This window comes from Triticum aestivum, chromosome 7A (assembly GCF_018294505.1).
Source record: "Triticum aestivum cultivar Chinese Spring chromosome 7A, IWGSC CS RefSeq v2.1, whole genome shotgun sequence".
Lineage (NCBI taxonomy): Eukaryota > Viridiplantae > Streptophyta > Magnoliopsida > Poales > Poaceae > Triticum > Triticum aestivum.
The window spans coordinates 154,641,244-154,665,429 of record NC_057812.1 but is presented as its reverse complement, the minus strand read 5'-3'; the positions used below and the strand labels follow the sequence as shown (position 1 = coordinate 154,665,429).

At 47.7% G+C, this 24,186-nt stretch overlaps 2 protein-coding genes and 1 long non-coding RNA gene across 23 annotated transcripts; 1 reads left to right on the top strand and 2 right to left on the bottom strand.

Annotated features, from left to right (window-relative positions):
- The first annotated feature begins 12,654 nt into the window (after positions 1–12,654).
- Positions 12,655–21,360, top strand: LOC123148945 (ankyrin repeat domain-containing protein EMB506, chloroplastic). The gene is made up of 7 exons (XM_044568470.1): positions 12,655–13,077; positions 13,260–13,339; positions 13,725–13,823; positions 13,909–14,007; positions 20,434–20,532; positions 20,617–20,715; positions 21,049–21,360. The coding sequence occupies exons 1-7, from the start codon at positions 12,735–12,737 to the stop codon at positions 21,151–21,153; spliced, it is 924 nt and encodes a 307-aa protein (XP_044424405.1). The 5' UTR covers positions 12,655–12,734; the 3' UTR covers positions 21,154–21,360.
- On the bottom strand, positions 14,283–20,232 carry LOC123148947 (uncharacterized). 21 transcript variants are annotated; one of them, XR_006474267.1, is made up of 9 exons: positions 19,798–20,232; positions 19,613–19,685; positions 18,777–19,502; positions 18,504–18,688; positions 17,573–17,669; positions 17,238–17,336; positions 16,920–17,153; positions 16,642–16,835; positions 14,283–16,341 (listed from the first exon to the last, which is right to left on the bottom strand). It is a non-coding gene; the product is annotated as an uncharacterized lncRNA (long non-coding RNA). The 21 variants fall into 21 exon arrangements; XR_006474275.1 differs by lacking the exon at positions 18,504–18,688 and having other exon boundaries at positions 18,777–18,993; positions 19,138–19,502; XR_006474270.1 differs by having other exon boundaries at positions 17,783–19,502.
- A 480-nt stretch (positions 21,361–21,840) lies between the features above and the next one.
- On the bottom strand, positions 21,841–23,628 carry LOC123148946 (tRNA (guanine-N(7)-)-methyltransferase). Its single transcript, XM_044568471.1, has 3 exons — positions 23,462–23,628; positions 22,984–23,357; positions 21,841–22,494 (listed from the first exon to the last, which is right to left on the bottom strand). Exons 2-3 carry the CDS (start codon positions 23,308–23,310, stop codon positions 22,033–22,035), a joined length of 789 nt encoding a protein of 262 aa, XP_044424406.1. The 5' UTR covers positions 23,311–23,357; positions 23,462–23,628; the 3' UTR covers positions 21,841–22,032.
- Between the last annotated feature and the right edge of the window lie 558 nt (positions 23,629–24,186).

Sequence of the window (24,186 nt, the reverse complement as noted above, 5' to 3'; positions counted from 1 at the left end):
TCGTCAAGCCACGGTGACCAGGCCCAGCCGCAACGACGACGCTCGCGTCCCGATCACGGGAGGCCGAAACCTCCGCGAGCAATTGACTCCACGTGCGGAAACTGCAGCACGTATTCCTGCAGCGGCTCCGCGACCTCGATCCAATCTACATTGACCTCTTCTGCATCAGAACAATGCCGCGTCGATCTGGCCGATAGGTCGGCCTCGTCCAAGCAATTGCGGGTCTGTTTGGTTGGTGACTAGTGTGGCCAAGCCAAAGTGTGGCTAGTCACACAAGTATGGCAAGCCACACAAGTGTGGCTAAGAAATTAGAGGCTAAACTTTGGCAAAAGTTGGCAAAAACAATGTTTTTATGACAAATGAGCCATATAGATAATAAAGTGTGGCAAGCCAAAGTGTGGCAAAACCAAACATATGTCAACTAAACTGTGACTGCTAAATTTTGGCTTGGCAAACTATGGCTAATAACCAAACAGCCCCTGCATCTCCGACACCAGGCTGTCACGATCACGGCCGCGGCCACAGGTGCGCGCCGCCCGCAAGGCTAGGCCAACACCGAGCGCATGCGAACACGCGGGCGCCGTCGGATGCCATGCACGCAGGTACCAAGTGCACGTCACGGCCATCCAAGGGAATTTTTATGGTATGCATGCTTGCAGCCTGACGGTGACTGCAAGCCGGGCTACCACCTCGGCTTTAACTCGCCCGTTACGCACCAGTGCTGCCACAGATCCGAAGGCCGCAGCAACCACGCGCGCGAACGACGCGCGACCCATCGACTGGACCTGCTGAACCCTCCACCGACATACACCAGAGTACCAGACGATCTACTCCTCTGCCAACCCTACCATGCTCGAAGCTGTACAACTACGTCAGGCTACGAGCCAACATATTTCTTCCGCACAACATGGCATCGACACATTGTTACCGTGGAGGACGCCTTCAAGCGACTTCATCGTCGACACGCCGCTGCAACGTCATCACCGATACTTCATCGCTAAGGTCTTCTCAGCGTGGTCTTCACCAACATCTTCGTCAACACACCGTTGCCGTCTCGTTCACGAGATGGACACTTAGCGTCTTCTGACAAACTTTTCTGCAAGACGCGACCTCGACGACGGCAATGACCACGTCACGACGACGGCATCGACTGCGTCATTCACGACGGCACAACTACATCGATACGGCGTCACTACAGTGACGACCCTACACGGCCACACGGTACTGGCAAAACCGATGTGTGCTCGATGGGCTTCCTCCGGTCTTAGCAAAATCGGTGGACTCATCACCGACGGCACCCTCTGACATCCGCAAGGTGCATCGTCCACGTCTGCAGCTCCGTCATAGCGCATTTTTTTGCGCCTCCGGCTTTATGCGGCTTCATCATCCACGAAGACCACACCATCGACCATGACTACCTTGATCACGGCTACATCATCATGATCGGCTACCTCGACATTAATGGCTACGTCTACAGCAACTCATCGGCAACAACTCCAGTCAACAGCGTCCGCCTCGTCACTTGCGTCCACGACACTCCCGCCGTGACTGCGGGAGGGAATAGAGGAGAAGGCAGGAAGGCACCAGAAGGGGACACAGTCACCGCCCTAGGTGCCAACCCATTAGAGACGCAGTTGATGATGACGCAGCAGAGAAGACGACGAAAGCGCAAGACTTCAAATCCAGTCGTACTCGTCTGCTTCACTCCCGCTACGACTGAGGGGGAATGTTAGAAATATAATTGGGTTTAAGTTAGAGATAAGGAGATAGAGATAGAATTAGTTTAAACCACATGTAACTTGTCTTGTACTCCAAGTCTCTACCCCTCTTGTACTATATATATATATATATATATATATATATATATATATATATATATATATATATATATATCCCACACCCGGGTCAGATCAATACAACAACATAATATTCAATCATCCTACAATTTCCATATATAGAAGTCTTGCTAGTTTTTCCTCTTACAAAGCTTGATACTACCAGGAAGACGACTCCAAGAAATTTCATTGTAGCTCCTAGATGTAGGAGTTACTTTGTAATTTCTTGGATCATGGATCCAACACAATGTACCTGTAGTTACAGGTTGTGTGTACTAAAAAAGTTACTGGTGTTTCTAAAAGAAATGTAAACTCAAAGGTCACACCATCATTTTTAGCTGAGATGACATAAGGTGTTGGATGACTCTGTCATTCTCTATCCCCCCCCCCCCCCCTTGAAAAAAAATCTTGCATTCTATTTCTTAGTGATCTTTTACATGCTTCACATAGTATAACTCTTTCCCGGAGTCAATATTACCACTGGATTGGTGTGTAAGTTATCAGTGTTACCACCGGATTGGTGTGTAAGTTATCAGGTGTGCGTTATGTACGTTACCACACTATTTATCCAAAAAATGACGGCGGTTATGTTTTCAACAACTCTTTTTTCTGGGTCAAAATCGTCCAAAGTTATCAATGTTTGTACATAATTTATCAAGTCCGTGAGGCATAAAATTATCATGATATACGCATAAGTTAGTGAGGTTATTCCCCGCAAAAATAAGTTAGCGAGTTATACTTTTCAGCAAGTCTTTCCTGAAGTCAAAGTTACCATGAAATTTTTGTGTAAGTTATCAGGTGTGTGTGTATGTATATTACCACACTATTTATTCAAAAAAAATGACGGTGAATATGTTTTCAACAACTCTTTTTTCTGGGGTCAAAATTGTTACCACAGTAATTGTCAGTAGTTTTTCTCTGGGGGCCAAAATGATCCTCATTACCTACTGTTCTTTTTACCACCCACAAACTGCTCAACACGAGCATGGCAAAAAAATCAGAAATACAAAAAAATTGGGCAAAACTAGGGATCGATCCCTAGGCTGGGTTATAATTCATAGCACTAGCCACTTGGTAGTAGTTAGTTTCATGATGTCATATCAGCGCGAGGTTTTTTATAGGCAGAGAGGCATCAGGCTTTACTTGGTTTGCAGCCATGGTTGCTGGTCGCGACGGAGCTTCACCCTGAACTACCAGGCTTTCCCTTGGCATTTTGGGGGTGCGCGGGGTGCGGATGAGCACACGCATGGTGCAACGGGGTGTGGCCTTGCGTGCCTGCTGTGTGTGCACCGGCCGAGCACCCACGCCTCGAGCTCAAGCTCATGCATGGCGGCCTGCGCTCGGGTGCATATGACGAGGGCGAGCGGGAGGAGGAACGGCGATTCTCACCGCGCTCGAATGCGAGATCGACTTGGACAGAGACAGACGAGGAAGCCGGTGAGGAGACACTGACTGTCGAAAACGGCTCCGCCGAGGAGAAAACGACAATGGCGTTGAGGGAGTCCTGGATTAGGGGGTCCCCGGACAGTCGGACTATATCCTTTGGCCGAACTGTTGGACTGTGAAGATACGAGATTGAAGACTTCGTCCCGTGTCCGGATGGGACTCTACTTAGCGTGGAAGGCAAGCTAGGCAATACGGATATGTATATCTCCTCCTTTGTAACCGACCTTGTGTAACCCTAGCCCCTCCGGTGTCTATATAAACCGGAGGGTTTTAGTCCGTAGGACAACATACAATCATACCATAGGCTAGCTTCTAGGGTTTAGCCTCTCTGATCTCGTGGTAGATCAACTCTTGTAATACTCATATCATCAAGAACAATCAAGCAGGACGTAGGGTTTTACCTCCATCAAGAGGGCCCGAACCTGGGTAAACATCGTGTCCCCTGCCTCCTGTTACCATCCGCCTTAGACGCACAGTTCGGGACCCCCTACCCGAGATCCGCCGGTTTTGACACCGACATTGGTGCTTTCATTGAGAGCTCCACTGTGTCGTCACCATAAGGCCTGATGGCTCCTTCGATCATCGCTAGCGATGCGGTCCAGGGTGAGGCTTTCCTCCCCGGACAGATCTTCATATTCGGCGGCTTTGCACTGCGGGCCAATTCGCTTGGCCATCTGGAGCAGATTGAGAGCTACGCCCCTGGCCATCAGGTCAGATTTGGAAACTTGAACTACACGGCCGACATCCGCGGAGACTTGATCTTCGACGGATTCTAGCCCATGTCGGACGCGCCGTACAGTCTTGGCGAGGATGACGCCACTCTGCCGTCGGACAGTATTCGGGAGATCGCATCCGAAGATACTCCGTCCATCGATCCGGAGCAAGTCGCGCCATCCGAGAGCGAAGGGATGGACCCCGTCATGGAGGCCGCACTCTCAGTGGCGATAGAGCCGGATACTGACTTTACCCCTTACGAGAGTCGTGTCGCCAAACCACTGTATTCATCTATAGCCACGGACTCCGAGCCGCTCATATCCGTGCTCGTCGAGTCCGACTGGGCGCCGATGATGGAGTTCACCTCCGCGGACATCTTTCAGCACTCACCCTTCGGGGACGTGCTAAATTCATTAAGGTCTCTCTCCCTGTCAGGAGAACCTTAGCTAAACTATGTCCGGCTAGAATGGGATGCGGGCGACGAAGAAAACCCACCACCCACTTAGTAGCCGTTGTTGATGACTTAACCGACATGCTCGACTTCGACTCCGAAGACATCGACGGTATGGACGACGATGCAGGAGACGAATCGGAACCACCGCCCACAGGGCGCTGGACCGCTACTTCATCACATGACGTATACATGGTGAACACCCCCAAAGAAGCCAATGGCGACGAGACAACGAAGGATGATACCTCCAAGAAGCAACCCAAGCGCCGACGTCAGCGGCGCCGCTCTAAGTCCCGCCATAGCAAGAACAGCGATAATAATAGTCCATGCGACTCTGGAAGAGACGACAACTGCACCACCCCGCTCGCAGAAAACGATCAAGATGCAAACTGCAAACATAGTACGGATCCGACATCCGAACACGATGACGCCAAAGATAAGCCTCATCAATCCCCGTCTAGGGAAGAAAACAGTCCGGATGAAGATGCACCCATCATCCCAGAAACAAACTTGGAGCAAGAGAACCTCCGCAGAAGGCTTACTGCCACAGCGAGAAGCCTGAAGAAACAGAAGCAAAGGCTAAAGGTCGCACAAGATACACTCAACAGCAAGTGGAACAAAGTAACAAAGTATGGTAGAAGCTACCACCCAAATAGCTATCCAAAGCGCAAGCTATTACCGGAATTCGACGATGAGGCCTTAGAGCCCATACAGCCGATAAGTGATACGGCCAACCGGCCGAATCCACCACCCTGTGAACGCGATAGAGCGGCTAACAAAGTCATGCATAAGTCAACACACGTTCTACGTGAGAACTTGCGTCAAAAATCCGGTGTGACCAGATCTATCTATAGATCTAGGAAGCACGCTACGGTATAAAACCAACACCGAATACTAAAACCGTCCGAACACTATGGCGCATCCCAATACAGGGGTGCCGCACACCCATAATGTTTCACCGATGAGGTACTGGATCACGAATTCCCAGAGGGATTCAAACCAGTGAACATAGAGGCGTACGACGGAACCACAGACCCTGGAGTCTGGATAGAGGACTTCATCCTCCACATCCATATGGCTCGTGGAGACGATCTCCATGCCATTAAATACTTGCCCCTCAAGCTTAAAGGGCCAGCTAGGCACTGGCTGAAAAGCCTCCCCGAAAACTCAATTGGAAGTTGGGAGGAGCTCGAGGACGCTTTCCGGGCCAATTTTCAAGGGACTTATGTCCGACCTCCGGATGCAGACGATTTAAGTCATATAATCCAACAGTCCGGAGAGTCCGCCCGAAAGCTTTGGAACAGGTTCCTCACCAAGAAGAACCAAATTGTCGACTGTCCGGACGCCGAAGCCTTAGCAGCTTTCAAACACAGCGTCCGAGACGAATGGCTCGCCAGACACCTCGGTCAAGAAAAACCGAGAACAATGGCAGCCCTAACAAGCCTCATGACCCGCTTTTGTGCGGGTGAGGACAGCTGGTTGGCCCGTAGCAGCACCAGCGACCCAAGCACATCCGAAGTCAGGGATGGCAATGGTAAACCACGACGCAACAAAAACAAGCGTCGAAATAAAGAAGGTAGCCCAGATAACACGGCGGTAAACGCCGGATTCAGGGGCTCCCGACCAGGTCAGCGGAAAAAGCCTTTCAAAGGCAGCAGAGAAGGACAATCTGGCCTAAACAAAATTCTTGACAAACTCTGTCAGATTCACGGCACCCCAGACAAACCTGCAAATCATACCCACAGAGAATGTTGGGTCTTCAAGCAGGCCGGTAAGCTAAACACCGAACACAAAGAGGAAGAGACACCAAGCAAAGATGAGGATGAACCTCGCCAGCAAAACGCCGGAGGACAGAAAAAGTTCCCACCGGAGGTTAAAACAGTAAACGTGATCCATGTGACAAGGAGGAGAAGCAATCACGCACTCCGATGCACACGTGCCATAGAGCTCGTCACCCCTAGGTCCAACCCCTGGTTGGCATGCCCGATCACTTTTGATCGTAGAGATCACGATACACATATCCGGCGTGAAGGACTGACGGCCTTGGTGTTAGACCCAATAATAAATGGGTACCATTTCACAAGGGTCCTCATGGACGGCGACAGTGATCTCAATCTTATATATCAGGACACAGTCCGCAAAATGGGGATAGACCCAACACAAATAAGCCACAGTAATACTACCTTCAAGGGAGTAATACCAGGCCAAGAGGCCCACTGCATGGGCTCTCTACTACTAGAGGTGGTATTCGGTTCTTCCGATAACTTCCGAAGTGAAACGTTAACTTTTCACATCGCTCCATTCCGAAGTGATTTCCAAGCACTACTCGGAAGGGCGGCTTTCGCTCGTTTTAACGCAATACCGCATTATGCTTTTCTCAAGCTCAAGATGTCCGGTCCATGAGGCGTCATTACAGTTAGCGGAAATACCAACCGCTCTTCACATATGAAAGAGGACGCGGCGGCTCTAACAGCCGCACACTAGACGGCCTCACCAACCAGAAAAAATGGTAGGTCGTCAAGACCACGGACACGGTTAGACGAGTCCGGCGTTCCATCATACATGCATGAGATTGGTTTTCGAACCCTCATAACACGATACCAGGGGCTTCCCGCGTGTAATCAGGGCCAGGCCAGCTCAACTAGGCATCTCTGGAATTCTGATAACTCATTCTTCTTTTCGGCACGGCAACTTTCACCTAAGTTCTTTCTTTTTGCAGGTTACAATCGTGCTACACCCGTCCAGGACACGGCACAACGGAGACACAGGCGCAGACGTGCAGCAGGGACCCGCCCAAAGGTTTCTTTTTAGATTAAGGCCCTGCGTAAACCTTTTTTACTATCTCTTGTTGCTCTCATCCTCCGGATACTCCACACAACCGAGAAGGGTGCCGGCGTTATTGGCATGTGGCCACGCCAGGATTTTGCACGTACCTGGACACATGGGGTTTCTTATAAAGGGCATTGTTTAGCCCGGTATATGTTATAAAGACCAAACACCTTAGGGAGTGTTCGGCGTCGCGAGTTTGGCCCTATATGCATCAGCTCCGAATCATGTCTTTGGTCAAATGTTGGGTTTGCCTGGCTCCCACGTTTTGGTACCTTACGTTCCGTTATATCGGCTAAGGTAGCACTGGGAGAACTACTGCGATTGTGCCCTGGTTCATCCGGATGAGCACCTCAGTAGAGAAAGCCGAAAACTGACTGTCATGATATAGCGAGAGACTGGTCAACCACTCGATGACTAATCGGAATCTTCGGGATTCCTCCGCATTAACGAAGGGCCGTTTCCCGGTCATGTACGTACGCGCACCGTATTCGGACGAGCGCAGAAGTACCAGGGGCTATATAGTAGCCCCACTGTCAAACTCCTATGGCTAAGTGAAAGTGTTAAAGCAATATAGTCTGATTGCCTCGTTCGCTACGCTATCACCTCCTTAACGGACCAAGACGTTGGATCAAGTGTGGATATGCATCTTTTGCGAACACCCCCGCATTATATGCGTGGGGGCGGAAGCCGACGACTGCAAACTTTCAGGTTATATACATATATACATAAACGGCCGCACAGGAGGCATCATAGTACTTTCGGGCAAAAGTATAAATACAGCCTTGATTAATTTAGAAAAACATTGTTTGTACAATGGGACTACATGTCACTGGAAAATAATATTCTTCGAGCATTGAGCCTCTATCGAACGAGCGCCTTCAAGGACTTCTTCAAAGTAGTGCTCGGCGGCAACTCGGCCTATGGCCGAACCCTATGTCGGAACAGTGGTGGCCTCCATCTCCGCCCAGTATGTTTTGACACGGGCAAGGGCCATCCGCGCACCTTCTATGCATGTTGATCTCTTTACAGCATCGACGCGTGGCACAGCTTCAAGGAATTGTTGCACTAAGCTAAAATAGCTACTCGGCCTTGGCCCTCCCGACCACAGGTGATCCACAACGGACCTCATGGAAAGTCCGAACAACCTATGGAGCTTGGCCCAACCGATCAATCGCTCATTCAGCAGCAGCGGACGGACTGGAGCGTGAAACTGTGACCAAAATAGCTTTTCCACTTCGGGACCTTTCTGATCCTTAAAGTACTCGGCTGCGTCAGCAGCACTTGCTGTCAAATCCATGTACGCGTCCGCAGAACTCCATAGCTGGTCCAGAGGAGCATATTTCGGATCTCCGAACTTAGTCCGCAATAAGAAGGGCTTCCCAGACACGATATCTGCAGCTTGATTCAGCTCCTCCTTCGTCGCTCTAATTTTGGAGCGAGCTTCCTTGGCAGCCACCCGGACCTTCTCTAGGTCCGTCTCCTTCGCTCAGTTTTTTTCTTCAAGAAGCCGGTAACGGTCAGCAGCATTTTTTAACTCTACGGCCATCTTGGCTATTTTTTCCTTGCTCTCGCAATCCGCGGCCTGTTCGGCCCTTAACTCTTCGACCGCCTTTAAAGCGGCCGCATTGCTACTCCTTGCTTGCTCCTTGGCTCGGGCAAGCTCTGCCCAAAGGGTCTTCACGGTGGCAGCTCCATCTACAGTCACAACATGTTAACGATACTGGCATCATGCTGCTCTTATTATGTGACGATCACCAGAAAAATCACTCACCCTGTGCCTCGTCAAGCCGCTTGTTGACAAGCACGATGTCGGCATCTCCCGCATCCAGTTGCCGCTTTAATTCGACAAAACCATCAGTCCGGCTCACCACCGGAGCTTCAACTACCAGCACATATAGGCGATCTGGTTATTACCTGGGACTAGGATCCTCTGTTTGTCGCCGTTCCCGACGACAACCAGAGTCTCAGGGGCTACTATCTGCATGGGCATACCTAATGTATGCGGTACTGTTAAAGGCATATATTGTTTCACGTACCTCGAAGCCTTTCAGCAGACTCATAAAAGCTTCGTGCAGACCGCTTTCAGCGGATGAAATCCTTTCAATTACCGTACCCATTAGCGTATGATGCGCTTCTGAGACGACAGCTTGCCCCAGAAGATCCTTCGGCGCGTCCGACCGCACACTGTACGGACCCTTGCTGTCGCTCCCCTCAGGAGCCGGATACTGGGGATGCCGGGCAGCTAAAGGGTTATCCTCTGGCCCTAGTGGATCCGGAGATACCCTTCACGGCGACACTTCAAGGTCGCCCGCATCTTGAGTTGGGGAGTCCGGGGGAGGCGTTTCGCTCTCCATCATGTCCGGAAGAAGATCCCCGGAAGATAAACTCTGTCGAGAAGGGATGCGATCCGGACTATAATTTATAAGTATCGATTATTGTCTTCGGAAGTAAGATAGGATATCTTCACTATTAAGTACTTTTTGATTACTTACAGCTTGGTAGAGGGCTGATCCCCGTGCGGACATTGTGTGGCCAGAATACCCTCCGAGGCAGGACCCTCTGGCGGAGATTTCTTCTCCCGTTTGGAAACCTTAGTTTCTGGATCTTCAGAGGTAGTCCTCTTCCTTCCCCGGGGAGAGAGAATGTCAGATTCTCCCCCTTGGTTATCCTCCCTCGCGGAGGCGCTCATTCCCTCGATTGGAATAGATAGCGATGGAGGCCCGCTTTCGCCCTCTTTATTCCCCCCTTCATCTTCCTTTGAGGGCACTAGACAAGGTGCTGGCTCGAGCATCTTTTCCAGCACCGGATTGTCCAAACCCTCAGGAAGGGGAACCGAACACCGGATCGGCTTCGCCTTTGTTATCCAGTCCTGTTCAAAGAGCGATTCTTCAGAATGATGTCATGATAAATAAAAGGATAGTGTGTTCGGCCATGGGATTACTTACTTGGGCAGCGGGACGGTTGCAGCTTAGGCCCACGTCCTCGGTGGTGTCCGGACACTCTATTTGGGGTCCGAAGAATGGTTTGTACATCTCCTTGTGCGTCATGCCGAGGAAATGCTGAATAGTGTGCGGTCCTTCCGGGTTGAATTCCCACATACGGAGGGGTCAGCGTTTGCAAGGCTGGACTCGACGAACCAGCATAACTTGCATTACCATAACCAGACTGAAATCTCCCTTGAAGAGATCTCGGATACGGTTCTGCAGTATTGGCACGTCCTTGGCTGGACCCCAGCTCAGCCCCCTGCTAATCCATGACATCAGTTGTGGTGGGGGGCCCGAGCAAAAGGCGGGGGCAGCTACCCATTTGGCACTTCGGGGGGCTGTGATGTAAAACCACGCCCGCTGCCACAATCCGGACACCTCTGGAAAGGAACCCTTTGGCCATGGAGCGTCAGCAATTTTGCTTATTAAAGCACCTCCGCACGCTGCGTACTGCCCCTCGACCGTCTTCGACTTCACATCGAAGGTCTTGAGCCACAGGCCGAAGTGAGGGGTAATGCGGAGGAAGGCCTCACATACAACAATAAATGACGAGATGTGAAGAAGGGAATCCGGGGCCAGATCGTGAAAATCCAGCCCGTAATAGAACATAAGACCCCTAACAAAGGGATCCAGAGCGAGGCCTAGTCCTCGGAGGAAGTGGGAGACGAACACGACGCTCTCTTTGGGTTCGGGAGTAGGGACGACCTGCCCTCGGGTGGGAAGCCTATGCAAAATTTCGGCGGTCAGATATCTGGCCTCCCTCAACTTCTTGATGTCCTCCTCTGTGACGGAGGAAGGCATCCACCGGCCTTGAAGGCTGGATCCAGACATGATTGAAGGTCCGAAGCGCCTGACCTGAGCTTTGGGTGTTAGAACTCGAGGCGGGGAAAGGATTCGATTGAGCGCGGGAGGGGAAAAAGAAAAAGCCCTGTCCCTTTATAAAGAGGGTGAATATCAGGAGTCCCCCTCGTGGTCGTTTGAGACTTACCTAGGATCTAGGAGTCATACCAACAGGCACGGTTGGGTTACCCACGTTTGTATTGACGAGAATCCCGTGATAAGGGAAACACGATCTCTACTTTGACAAGACGTGTCAAGAAACCGCCTCGCGTTATATGCGGGGCTGGTTAAAGAAAAACGGTTCAAATAATGACCGGGCCGTGGCGTGATGTCATGCTATCAAAACGTGTCAGCAGATTAGATTTGTGGAAATATTATTCTCTCTACGGTGGTGTGTGAAACTTATTTTGCAGGTTCGAACACTATCCTTGTATTCAAACTCTTCCATGGTGTATTCGGAGGAGGAACCCGCCTTGCAATGCCGAAGATAACACTGCGCGCCGGACTCATCGTCATTGAAGCCTGATTCAGGGGCTACTGAGGGAGTCCTGGATTAGGGGGTCCCCGGACAGCCGGACTATATCCTTTGGCCGGACTGTTGGACTGTGAAGATACGAGATTGAAGACTTCGTCGCGTGTCCGGATGGGGCTCTACTTGGCGTGGAAGGCAAGCTAGGCAATACGGATATGCATATCTCCTCCTTTGTGATCGACCTTATGTAACCCTAGCCTCCTCCGGTGTCTATATAAACCGGAGGGTTTTAGTCCGTAGGACAACAGACAATCATACCATAGGCTAGCTTCTAGGGTTTAGCCTCTCTGATCTCGTGATAGATCTACTATTGTAATACTCATATCATCAAAAACAATCAAGCAGGAAGTAGGGTATTACCTCCATAAAGAGGGCCCGAACCTGGGTAAACATCATGTCCCCTGTCTTCTGTTACCATTGACTTTAGACGCACAGTTCGGGACCCCCTACCCAAGATCCGTCGGTTTTGACACCGACGTGCGTGGTCAGTCCCAAGGTCCTGTGGACAGGCTGTTGCGCAGGAGGACGACGGACGTCACAGCGGAGCTCCCCGTCGACGAGGTGGAGGACGAAAAGGACCACAATGGCGAAGCGAAATTAGTCCCGCGGGTCAACGCCCAGGCCACTCACGCCCGCAGTCGAGCAACTGCCCCGCGCATATCACGAGCAGTCGCCCGATCCTGATCGAAGCACCCTGAGGTCGTGTGGTAATTTTGCAATCTGCCACACAGTTGTCATATACATATTTTGATATCAAATATATGAAACTACATTTCATAATGAATCTAATAATATTGATTTTGCATTGTGGATATTAATAATTTTTTCTATAAATTTGGTCAAGGTACTTTAACTTTGGACAAAACTTATATACAGATTAAAATGAACCGGAAGAAGTACGTCTGGTGACCCTATCCGTGGTAAGTAACCCCAACAGGCGTCGCGCACAGACGCAAATTCGGTCCAAATTCGGTTTTGGATTTCTGTCCGTTTCGACTCAAACGGATTGGAACGGGGGCTGACAGTCAAATCCTAGTGAAGACACTACAGGGAGAAGCATCCTTCGGCTCAGCCCTTCTGCGATAAGAGGCGCCGGGCGAGAGATGCTCCCATGGGCGGCCACGGCCTCCTCCTCCTCCTCCTCCGCCGCCGCTCTTCTCCATGCCTCTCCACTCCCCGCCTCCCACCGCGCTGCACTACCTCGCTACCGTCCGTCTCCCTTTCTTCCGCCGCCGCTCTCAATTGGCTTCCGTTCCCCGGCACGCGCCCTCCCTCGCGGCGGCGACGCCTTCTGGGAGGAACCAGACGACGGCTCCGGGAGCGACTACGAGGATGAGGGAAAGCAAGCGACCGGACAAAGAAGCTCTCCTTTCCCTTCCCCCTTCCCGCTCTCCAGGCTCGTTGCAACGCGGCAGCAGGAGCGTCAAGAGCAGGAGCTCCGGAGAGGTATCGATTGGGTCTCCGAGCGAAATTTACTCCTCCGAATTTTCTTTATGTGCTTCTGGTCTCCCAGTTTGCACTCTGAAAAAGAGTGTGCTGTTTATGCCTCTGAATTCTCATTTCAGTATTTTTGCTGTTACTGTTTTTTGAATTGTACACCTTATTGTGCTGCTATTCTGTTTGTCTAGAAATCGAGCTTCTCTTAACGCCAGAAGAAGAGGCTATCTTGGATCAGAATGAGACTGCTGATGTCACCAAAATTTCATCAGTTAAGTGTGTTTCACTGTCTTCATACCATTTTGAGTGTTCCCCACTGTCTTGGAGAGTTGTTCTTTATCAGGTTTAGTGCTGTTTGGGACTTTAGGTGGTTATATGCTAGTTGTAAAAGTAAAATGCAGTGAGTTGGCGATGACTGGTTTCTTCACCGACGCTAGCCCAGCGTGACATCTGTTACCATTTTGTAAGCTGATTTCGACATCATGCCTCGTTTGGCTGTGTGCATCACATTGGATGACGCATGGACTGGAAGGATGATCTTTCTAACTTATAAACATACCTATTTTTGACATCTGAGTAATGAGTAATGTAGATGCGTGAACTGTCGGAATGTTGGATGTTGATTCTAACCTCTGAAATTGCATTGCTTGGTGCAGCCAAAATGGCATCCGCTTCATACATACGCATTGGCGCTGCAGATACCTCTGATGGACAAGCTGCTCGACAATGGTGTTGATATCGATTTAGTTGATAAAGTAGGTCCTGCTTAATTCGTTGTGATGCCTGTCCAAAACGCCATCTAGGATAGTAGTGCTAATATTGGTGGTGTTGTTGATACAGGATGGTTTCACTCCTCTTCACAAGGCGATAATAGGCAAAAAGGAGGCTGTCATTAGCCATCTCCTAAGAAAAGGAGCAAATCCTCATGTCACAGATAGGGTAACCGGCAATATCCTTTTTATGATTTATATTTCTCTAGTCCCATAATAAAGTGGAAGATACTAACTGAACTTGGATAGTGGCATTTACACTTGTCAGATGGATTTGGTTCCTCACTAGCAACAATGCAGTTCGCATCTTGAAGTTTAAGACTACTAGTAGAGTGCCCGTGCGTTGCTACGGGCTTAAGAAAAAATTACCATCTTGTAATCTTCAAAATTATGTTGAACATATTATAACCTAATAAAAGGGAGGATGAAAATACCATATTGCAATGTTCAATATCTTTTATCACTGATCAGCGAGGAATAACAATAATCGTTCTGTACATGCAAGATACTTAGTAAAGAACTTCTCTGATACATTTTTTCTTTTACTTCACTGCATGAAATGTATTCGGTACATCGGCATATATCATGCTTGTTCTTTGCACCTATAGTTTTGTTCTACTCACCTATTCCATTCTCTGAAGAATGGTATATGGCTATATCGACTCCATTGGAGAGAATACACTATGGAATCCCCGTGTCAATGTTAAATAATCATGTAAAAAGGAAAGAGAATAGAAGTAAAAGTGAGTCTACTGATCAGGTAGTATTATGGCAACTACCTCGCTGATCAGGTAGAAGCTTTCCAGACAGCTTATCCTTGAAGGTATCAAGTCGTGCATCAAGCATTACTATGTTTCCTTATAAGTTGAAGTGAAGAAATTATAAGCAAGAGTACTAACGACCAACAGTGGCGAGCCTCTTGCTCTTGCAAGAATGTTTATTGAAAATTAGTTGCATATGCGGCTCAGGTGGAAGATGAATGCCCCTCACGCAACGTTGCCGTTGCGCGAAGTGGTAAATTCCCCTCTCCTCCACACCCTTCCCTTCCTCCATTTTGTCCGTGGCTATGTCATGTTGCTCGGCCTCCAGAAAACTTGGTTGCGCGAGTCTTGGGCACTTTTTGACCCGGGACCCACCAATCCGCCACATCTTATAGTGATGCTGCTCCACTCTCATGGCGATGGCAGTGACTTCACTGTTTCTAAGACAATAATAACTCTGTTTCATGAGCAACTAAATTTCAAGACATTTAGGAGCTCTGCTCGACCTTTGTAAGAAATGTACCACAATATTTGCTATAATGATATTACTACATCTATGTTTTCAGAAGTACAATCAAAATCAAAATTAACAAACAACAGCTTGGTCATTAATTAGACAATCAATGCTCTTGTAAGACTGCAGGTTCGGTTAAGCCACTACTTAACTCACCATGAAACAGTCATGTTTTCCTTTCCTCTTTGAAGTACCAAAGTTGCAGCCTCTATTTTACGCATTGGTTGTCGCTGCAGTAGCAGCAGCACCAGGTGCGGTGGCATTACTGAACTGAAGTCAAACAGTACACGACATACACATTAGATGGGTCAGTGCAAATTCACCTCCCACCATACATGCTTCTTTTTCTCTTCCAGACACAGTAGCGGTGGCAACTGGCAAGCACATACACATACACCAACAGCGGCAGCAAATACGCACATGTATCTATAGTGATGTCCCTTCTGGTTTCCTTTTCTCTTCCAGACACAGCAGTGGTAGCAAGCACATATGCACACATCAGCAGATAACGAATGTTTCTACTACACAATATCTAATGTGACTTGTTGCTCTTTGTCTCTCCTATAACATTGAAAGTTTTTTAAATCAAAGCTTATGCAAGAAAACAATGTAAAGATCATTTCGAAAATCAAAGGCATACACTGAAAATATATATTTAAGATGATCCTTCAAACCAGGTAGTAGGGGTGTAAATCCGAAGGGCAAATAAAAGAGTTCTACCATCGGCAATTCATGCACCTCTAAAAAATGTATTCAAATGAACATGCCCTACATGATATTGCACTGCGAATATAGGAAGATAGAGGGCAGACATGAGAGCATTATCACCCTTTAATTCAAGGCCACCCTTTGTCTAATTAAGTTGCTACGTGTCTGCATAAATATTCATCGTTTATAAAACTATGGAAAAGCAAACCTTTGACTTACCAATGTAAATGCCGCAATGTGAGCTAGCACTTTATAAATTTGTTTGCCGAGATCCAAAACGCCGTACACATTAAACAATATGTCTAAAATCCTTCGAATATATACCCACTTTATAAAAATAATAATAATGATATGGCAGCGACCAAACATCAGTCGTTTTGACGCGTGTTTGCACCGGCTGAATATTACATGCACCATATTGTGCTCCCCACTTTGTCCCCTCCTCCGACTCTTGTGACCCCCTCCAACGCCAACCTATCCTCCACCCCGCGCACCGCCACACGCGTTGCCCCACCCCACCCTGCCCATGCATGTTAGAAATTTAATCTCGCAATCTTAAATACTACTCCATTGCGAGATTAAATACTACGGTGGCCTAAAATGACTTCATTATGACCATTTCTTGTTTAAAAATTGATATATCAACCATCTAAGAAGATCAGCACATAATACTGTATGCATCTGTTTGAGCTAGTGATGCAGCTCAGCAAATAGATTGCATATGTCTGCTGCTTTTGTTTCACTGTGCATATTTTTTATGTGCAAAACCAATTTATCTGTATCTCAAAGACCGATTTTCACTGTACATTTCGGAACTTACCACAAATCGCAGGTCGAATACGTGGCGCCACCTGAACATCTGCAGGAACCATACATTCAACATTCCTTGTAAACGATCATCCACCACACGCAGATCCACCCGATTCTTGTTAACTGGCCATTCAGCCTGAACTCCTTCACAAAGTCTTCTCCCTCAGGATTATAAGATTTGGATAAGTATGCTTGAACCACTTCCTGCTAGTGTAAGTAACATTGATTTGAACAAACCCAATGAGCCGTTGCCAACAAATATCTGACTCTAGTACATTTTTTACTTACTTTGCAACATCCGTTGATGTGAATGATAGAATTTTGTGGTAGAAACTAAGCACGTCCCTTGGGTTCGGCTCATCAAGCCTCAATCCAGCTTGCCTATGGAACTTATCTCCCATATCACCTTTAACTATGTTCTTGACCGTATCCACTTGCAACTTCAGGTTCTTCCCATGCGGCCTGATACAACCCTTGAACACCTACGCCGTACTCCATTCTGTGAAGGTATGCCATCGCCGGCTGCATGAACACCAGGACCAAACCATCTTGGAGAAATGCTTGCACTTCCAATCGTACAAAAAATTATTTGGACAATAGTTTGACCTGCTTGTCCTGGAGCATTGCCACTCGCATGTTATGGTGGATCTGTAGTCACCTCGTCATGCCGACGAGTACTCAGACCGTCAGACCATTTAGATTCATCTCCAGAAAAAAAAACTCTTTTAGTAATGCATAGCACATTCCAATCTAAAAACTAAATTACGAACTCTGCGTTTTCGGCTAATTCAATACTCCCCATAATGTTCTCCCCCCCCCCCCCCCCATCCCAACTTCATGAATTACTTGATGACCAGCATCAACAAAAATATTGTGTCTACAACTCTACATTCATTAGTTTAGATTTCAGTCTGAACCTGGAACAGTATGAATCTGCATACCTTCTCATCATCCCAGGAACCCTCCGTTCCAGCAATCACCACGGCATCCATAGCATAGATCTGATGGGTTTGTGACTGTATTTATGACATTTTTACGCTGAAAAAACACAATAATACGGGTCAGAGTATAAGAAAATTACAGTACATGGAAGCACGTCAACTTCTGATACTATTTCAGTTCAATTTTACTAAGGTAGAAATAAAACCGACATAGTTATCCACGAACTTTTGTAGTTCAAACTGAGCCTTAGCATCACCACATGTATAGAAAAAGTCACATCAATAGTTCTTTTCATGAAGGATCTGGTAATTTTGAAAAAAGGAGCATTACCATCAAAATATAACATAGTTGGCTTTAAATCAGGAAATGTCCTTTGTGCAAGAACTTCTAGGAATAAATCCTAGCATGCAAGCTTCCACATAATGTGCTTATAGATTCAGACAATTTACCACTGTCATCATCATAGTTATCTAATGCAGTTTTCCCAAGTAAGAAAGTTACCATTTCTTCCATAGCTTCTGCAAACTCTGTGTACATTTGATCACAATGAATTATGAGTGTACTATTACACGAGCACATGCTCTTTATTAGAAGTGACTTGGGCACCGTTATTTTGTTAAAAAAAACTATATCAAAGAAAATGTTAGAGCACACCATATAGGATGTTTGCTTACAGGATCGATACGTCGTTATGTGCTTAAGTTCCTAATATTTATAACAAGTAGGAAAAACTCCCAGCCAAACGATGTACTCATGACAGAAAGAACACACTTTTTTGGCATTTGCTAAATAACCAGGGGAGTACATACAAAACATAAGATGTCTTGGAGCTTCAAGGTCCAACAGTATATATATTGCCTTTTGCTTACAGGATCAAAGGAGAATGTAGCACAGGACAACAATGTAACTGCATGAGAAAGAACTTAGTACCCGCTCACAAATTGCAAATTTCTGAAACTTCTCACAAATCACAATAGTTTGCATGGGATCTCCAATGCGTGGGTAATGAAACCACGAGGTTACTATTCCAAACTTCTCTACCTTCACTTTATGATTACATGCTTGATCAACTAAGAGATGATTTTGAATTAGCTTGTGCTATTTCCTCGAGAATCCTTTTGTGCAAATGGAATAAATCATCAATCATATCAGAAAGAGAAAAAACAAGAAACGAGATTATTTCAATGGCGAGCAAAGCTTTACTTGGTCCAAGAAGTGGTGGTTGCCGACCTCCTCCCTGAAGTCGAGCACCGCCATGACGTCGCCTACGGTGAGCATGTCAGCGCCGGCGTCCCGGAGAAGCGGGCTCTCCTTCCACATGGACACAACAACACCAGTTACATAAGAGGCCAACCAGGTGAATGACCCTGCAGCGCTACTCTTGACGGCGAGATCTGTCTGGCACTTCCAATGATAGTAACTGAACCAACTAAATAAAAATTAATTACCATGCCCACTGCTGCCTAAATCTCAAGTACTATTCTTGGAGTATTGCAGGAGTAAGAGCGGCATGATTTAAACGTGTGGGCATACAGTACGTTGGGTGCCGGAATTGATACAGAACCTGTTGGTGGGGTCGATGAATCCTAATGTGACGAGGAAATTCATGGCAAGGTGGTTCATGTCCTGCTTGCGGATCTTGACATTGCAGCTTCCGCTCCCATTCGTCAAATTAGGATTGAGAGGACCTGGACGTGGGCGAGGAAGGCTGTCATCGAAGGGGCGCGCAGCCCACGGCGGCGAGCTCCAAGACGCGGCCATGGCGGCACCTGCAGAGAGGAGCAGTTCAGAGGAGAGAGAGAGGTAGGGGAAAAGAAGAGAAGGGAGAGAGGGAGGCACGGCGGCGTGATCCAGCTGGCATCACTGCACGATCAGGCTAATTGGCACTAATCACTGTGACCTGAGACGAGTCAACCAGCCACCGCCGTTCTGCATAGAGAGAGAATTTGTCAATAGATTGCTTATTTGATCTTCTCTGCTTGTGATTAATCAAAAGATTCAATTATTGATTGTTTTATCCTAAACGTCCTTGCACTTACGAGAATTGCTTCATCGGAGCATGTGGGCGTGGTGAGATAAAAGGATTGCTGAAGCATCAACGGAATGAAATTCCTGGATCAAAGAAGAGAAATCTTCAATCGAGAATGCATCAACCGATCATGCAAAGGGGGGAAGAAGGTACCATGACTTCAATTTTTCTTGCACTGAATCAAGCGGCAACTACCTCTGCTTTTCATCAACATCTCCAGCGGCGCCCGCGTTCATGTGCCTGCTCCCTCCTCCACGGGACGCAACGGCTTGAGCGAACACGGCGACGCGGATGAGCGGCTTGGGCTGGACGAGGCAGTGCCGCGAACCGACCTTGCACGCGCACGGCTGCCTGGCTATCCCTGTCCAGCACCGGCGTCTCCCGGTAGGCGGCGTGTGCCGAGGTGTCCCCGGCCTCTAACAGGAGCGATGCGCAGTTCAGAGGAGAGAGAGAAGGTAGGGGAAAAGAAGAGAAGGGAGAGAGGGAGGCATGGCGGCGTGATCCAGCTGGCTGCTCCCGGCGAGGTCAACAAAGCGCTCGGGCGATGTCAGACGGGAACACGCAACGGCGGCGGAAGATAGGGCTAGGAACCCTAGTCAGGGTGAGGGAGTCGTGGGTGGCGATGGATTGTTTCTGTGGGCGGTGTGTGAGCGGACCGATCGTGGGGAGGTGAAAAAACCATACGAAAAAAACCAAAGAAACATGATGGTGGGAGGTGGGACGAAAAAAAACCGGGACGAAAAAAAACCTGGAAGCGAGACTACCAACTGCTTCATTAGGAGTAGAGATTTCTATACATTGGCCCTTGAATTTGGTCTGCCCCATTTGCAGGATGGAGCCACACCATTACATTATGCAGTTCAAGTTGGTGCCCTGCAAACCGTGAAGCTGCTGATTAAGTACAGGGTTGATGTTAACGTTGCTGATGTTGTAAGTTGAAAGGGCACACTTCTTTTACCAGCTCAACCATTCTGAGACATTAAGTTATTTTCTCATATTTCTCATGTCATGCAGGATGGCTGGACACCACTGCATTTAGCGGTACAGAGTAGAAATCGAGATATAACAAAGATATTGCTTGTCAATGGTGCTGATCAGACAAGAAGAACCAATGTATGGCCCTTTTGGTTTAATGTTTTTGGATCTATGATCTTTGCTTCTTATGCGCTCAGGTCCTATTTCGTGTACATTTTCATACCATTGTATGTTGCGTCACAAAATTTCGACGGTCGCCTTGAGAAATGTTCATATCCACTTTACAACTTCTTGAAGCTTGACGTTCTATCTAGACCACTATTCCTGCTATGCATATCTTGCTTTTTACTCTGAACTCATGAGCTACTGTCTAAACTACATGGGTTGATGCGTTATGTTACCTGAGGACCAAAAGATGATGCCTGAACTCTGAACTCACAAGTTGTTTGGATTTATGTTTACACATTACAGGGTGGGAAGACTCCATTGGACCTGAGCTTATGTTTCGGAAGGGATTTCAACTCATATGATCTGGCAAAGCTTCTCAAACTTGTTCCAGCCAACAGAGGTGTGTGAGGTTCTGTTCTGACAAAAGTTCGAGACAAAGATCAAATGTTAGAAAGTTAGTAGAACATGGGAACTCTGTCTTTAGGTGATTATTCCGATTGTTCATGGACTGTTGATCGCTCCTTTGCATCCGGATTCTAGAAGCTTATGTAGATGGAACCAGAAACATGTAGCCTGACAAGGATGAAATAGTCAGCGCTAGATGAAATTCTCCTATTTGAGGACTCCATGCAGCTTGGAACTTGGAAAATTTGCTCTGCAGTTGTTCTTATGGACATGTTGTGTAGTCTGTACATCATGCCTTGGGATAAGCATACAGGAAATCAAACTACTTGAACAGGGTATATCATGTAACTGGATTAACAACATTCAGAGACGAGTTGGTGTTACCAGTTAGTACTACATGATTGCAACATTATGAAGTTGTGATTGTATTTTCTTCAAACTGTAGAATTCAGAAGAGTCATTTTCCTTTTTCATATGGGAACCTAATTTTTCATCATTATTCTCATGCTATAAAAAGCTGTCGTGTACTGTCAACGTATGAATCAACTTAAACAATTTTCATCCAACACTTACAGATTTGCGTAAATACGAACATTCACAAAATGCAACCTGATACCAATTTCCAAACAGAAATATTAGTTCTCAAACATGCAAATTACTAGAACATGGGAATCCAGAGAACTCGCATCATTTGAGAGTGCACTCATAGCAATCTTCCAGAATTTTTCGTAAAGTAGAGCCAAACATTCAAGATAGCAGAGCTACGTAAGACTACTGCATAGTGAAATTATGCTACACAAATGTATAGAAATGGCACAAATCCATCTAGCGAAGTCCAGGAAAGTACACTGGTGCTAAGAGCTTAGTAACTTCCAAAATTGCTTATTCCTCTTGCAAGGAGATGCGCCTGAAGATGGCCTGGAAAGTCTGCCCTCCATTCCTCGCGACCTTCTGGCCTTCTTCGGTGGCACTAGACAGTAGCTTCACAACTGGATCGACTTTTATCTCTTCCTCTGGAACAGCTCCGAAGAGTGGGTGTTTCTCCAGACATGTGCGCATCCATATACCAAGCTCCTCTACATCAGTAATAGTGTATATGATTCCTCCCGCTTCCATCACGTAAGCATATTCATCGAGCAAATGCATGCTAATCACCCTCCTCCGGTGATTCTTCTCCTTGAAGTGAGGATCAGGGAACAGGAAGAACATTTTGGAGAGCTGAGCCTTTCCAAAGTAGTTAGGAATGTATTTCATTGAATTGGTGCGCACAACGGATATGTTGTCATATTGTCCTGGATTTGATGCTCTCAAAGCCAGAACCCTCTCTTTGACATACTCAGTCACCTGTATCAAAATTTGACAAACAAAACAATCAATCATAAACCTTGAACTACTCAACTAGAGTAAACAAGTAGTTTGAAAGAGGGGAAGTTTTCACTTCTTCGCTATGTACAAATCCATGGTATTATACCATCACATACCAAATTAAGCATGGTTGTGTAGCAGAAATTCATGTCCATTATCAGAAACAAATCAAATAAACTATTCACATATTTGGCCTACTAATAAAATGCATAATGTGCATTCTTTTTTTTCTTACTTGGATCAAGGGAGATATGCCCAAAGCAATATCAGGCACTCCACCAGGGATGGCACATGCATTTTGTATGAACTATGTATCGATGTCCATGACCTTGCAGTTAGCACTTGGTAAAAGTTCTGAGTATATGATAGTTTTAATCGCTTGTTGTTACTTGTTACCTATGACTATACACTTCAACATCAACTCTTCCAGGCAGCAAAGCCAAATTGAAGCAAGAGCATCAAAATTACCTTGTCCCTGAGCTCCATGCCAATCATGAGCTTGTCGGGGAAGAGCGGCGAGAGCCCGACGAGCAGCCCACCAAACCCGCACCCGACGTCAGCGAAGCGGATCCGGGGCGCCTCCGCGTCCCCGTCCCCATCACCGTGCTCGCCCTTGTCGGCCGGGAAGTAGCGCGGGTAGTGCTGCGAGAGGTCGACGTCGTCGGGCGATATCGGGATCGGGAAGTGCGAGTCGCTGAGCGGGTTGCTGTGCGCGCGCGCCCGGTAGAAGCGCTTCCGCGGGAGCTTCCCGGACCCCTGCTGCCCGCCGCCGTTCGCGCCGCTGGTTCTCGTCATCTGGCCAAGGCCGCGTGGGGCAGCGTCGGGCTCCCCGCCTGCTTCGTCTGGGTTAGGCATTACAGCAAACACCTTGTAAGCCGCGGTTCGACGAGGGCGCGATTCGATTGGACGAGGGTGGTATTGGGAGTCGAGAGAGGGAGATACAAACCGGGGGGTCGTAGGAGGCTGCGCCTTGCCGGTGAGCCGTCCGTGGGGGTGCGCGCGCGCTGGGGACGAAGGTGCGAGGGGGCGGACTGCGGGCTGAGCCGCCGGAGCTGCGTGTTAGGGCTTCGGCGCTGGAGGGGAAGGGTCAGGGAGCGACGAGTCTGGTCGGGGATTGGGCCGCGCCGTGCATGTGACAAGGAAGAAAAATCAGGCCGACGCGTGGGAACAAATCTGGCACGGCCCACGGCCCACGGCCCACAATGCCACGTTTACTTAACGGGAAGCAACTAGTTAACGAGCGCTCCTTCGGGAGCCTCGCAACGATCAGCGTCACTTGACGCGTTCTCAGTCATTCGTCACGTGTCGCGCTCTGAACGCTTCCTTCGGATTTTGTTTTTTTATTTTTCCGCACGCGTTTTCAGCTTTATAAATTGTTTTGTTTTTTTTGACGTTTTGGTTTTCCTCCGGTCTTCCTTAGCTTTTCGAGCAAAAAAATTTGTTTTGAAAAAAAATTGCATGAAAAAAACGCATTTTTTCCCTTTCGCAAAAGTCACGGTTTTTTTCCGCGAGAGTCACGGTCGTGCCTTTTGAAAACAAAAAAAAACGCGTTTTCTGTTTTTCTTTTCTTTCGCGAGAGTCACGGTTTTGCTTCCGTAAGAGGCACGGTTGTGCTTTCGCGAGAGTCACGGCCGTGCCTCTCAGAAAGGAAAAAAATAAGTGTTTTTTTTC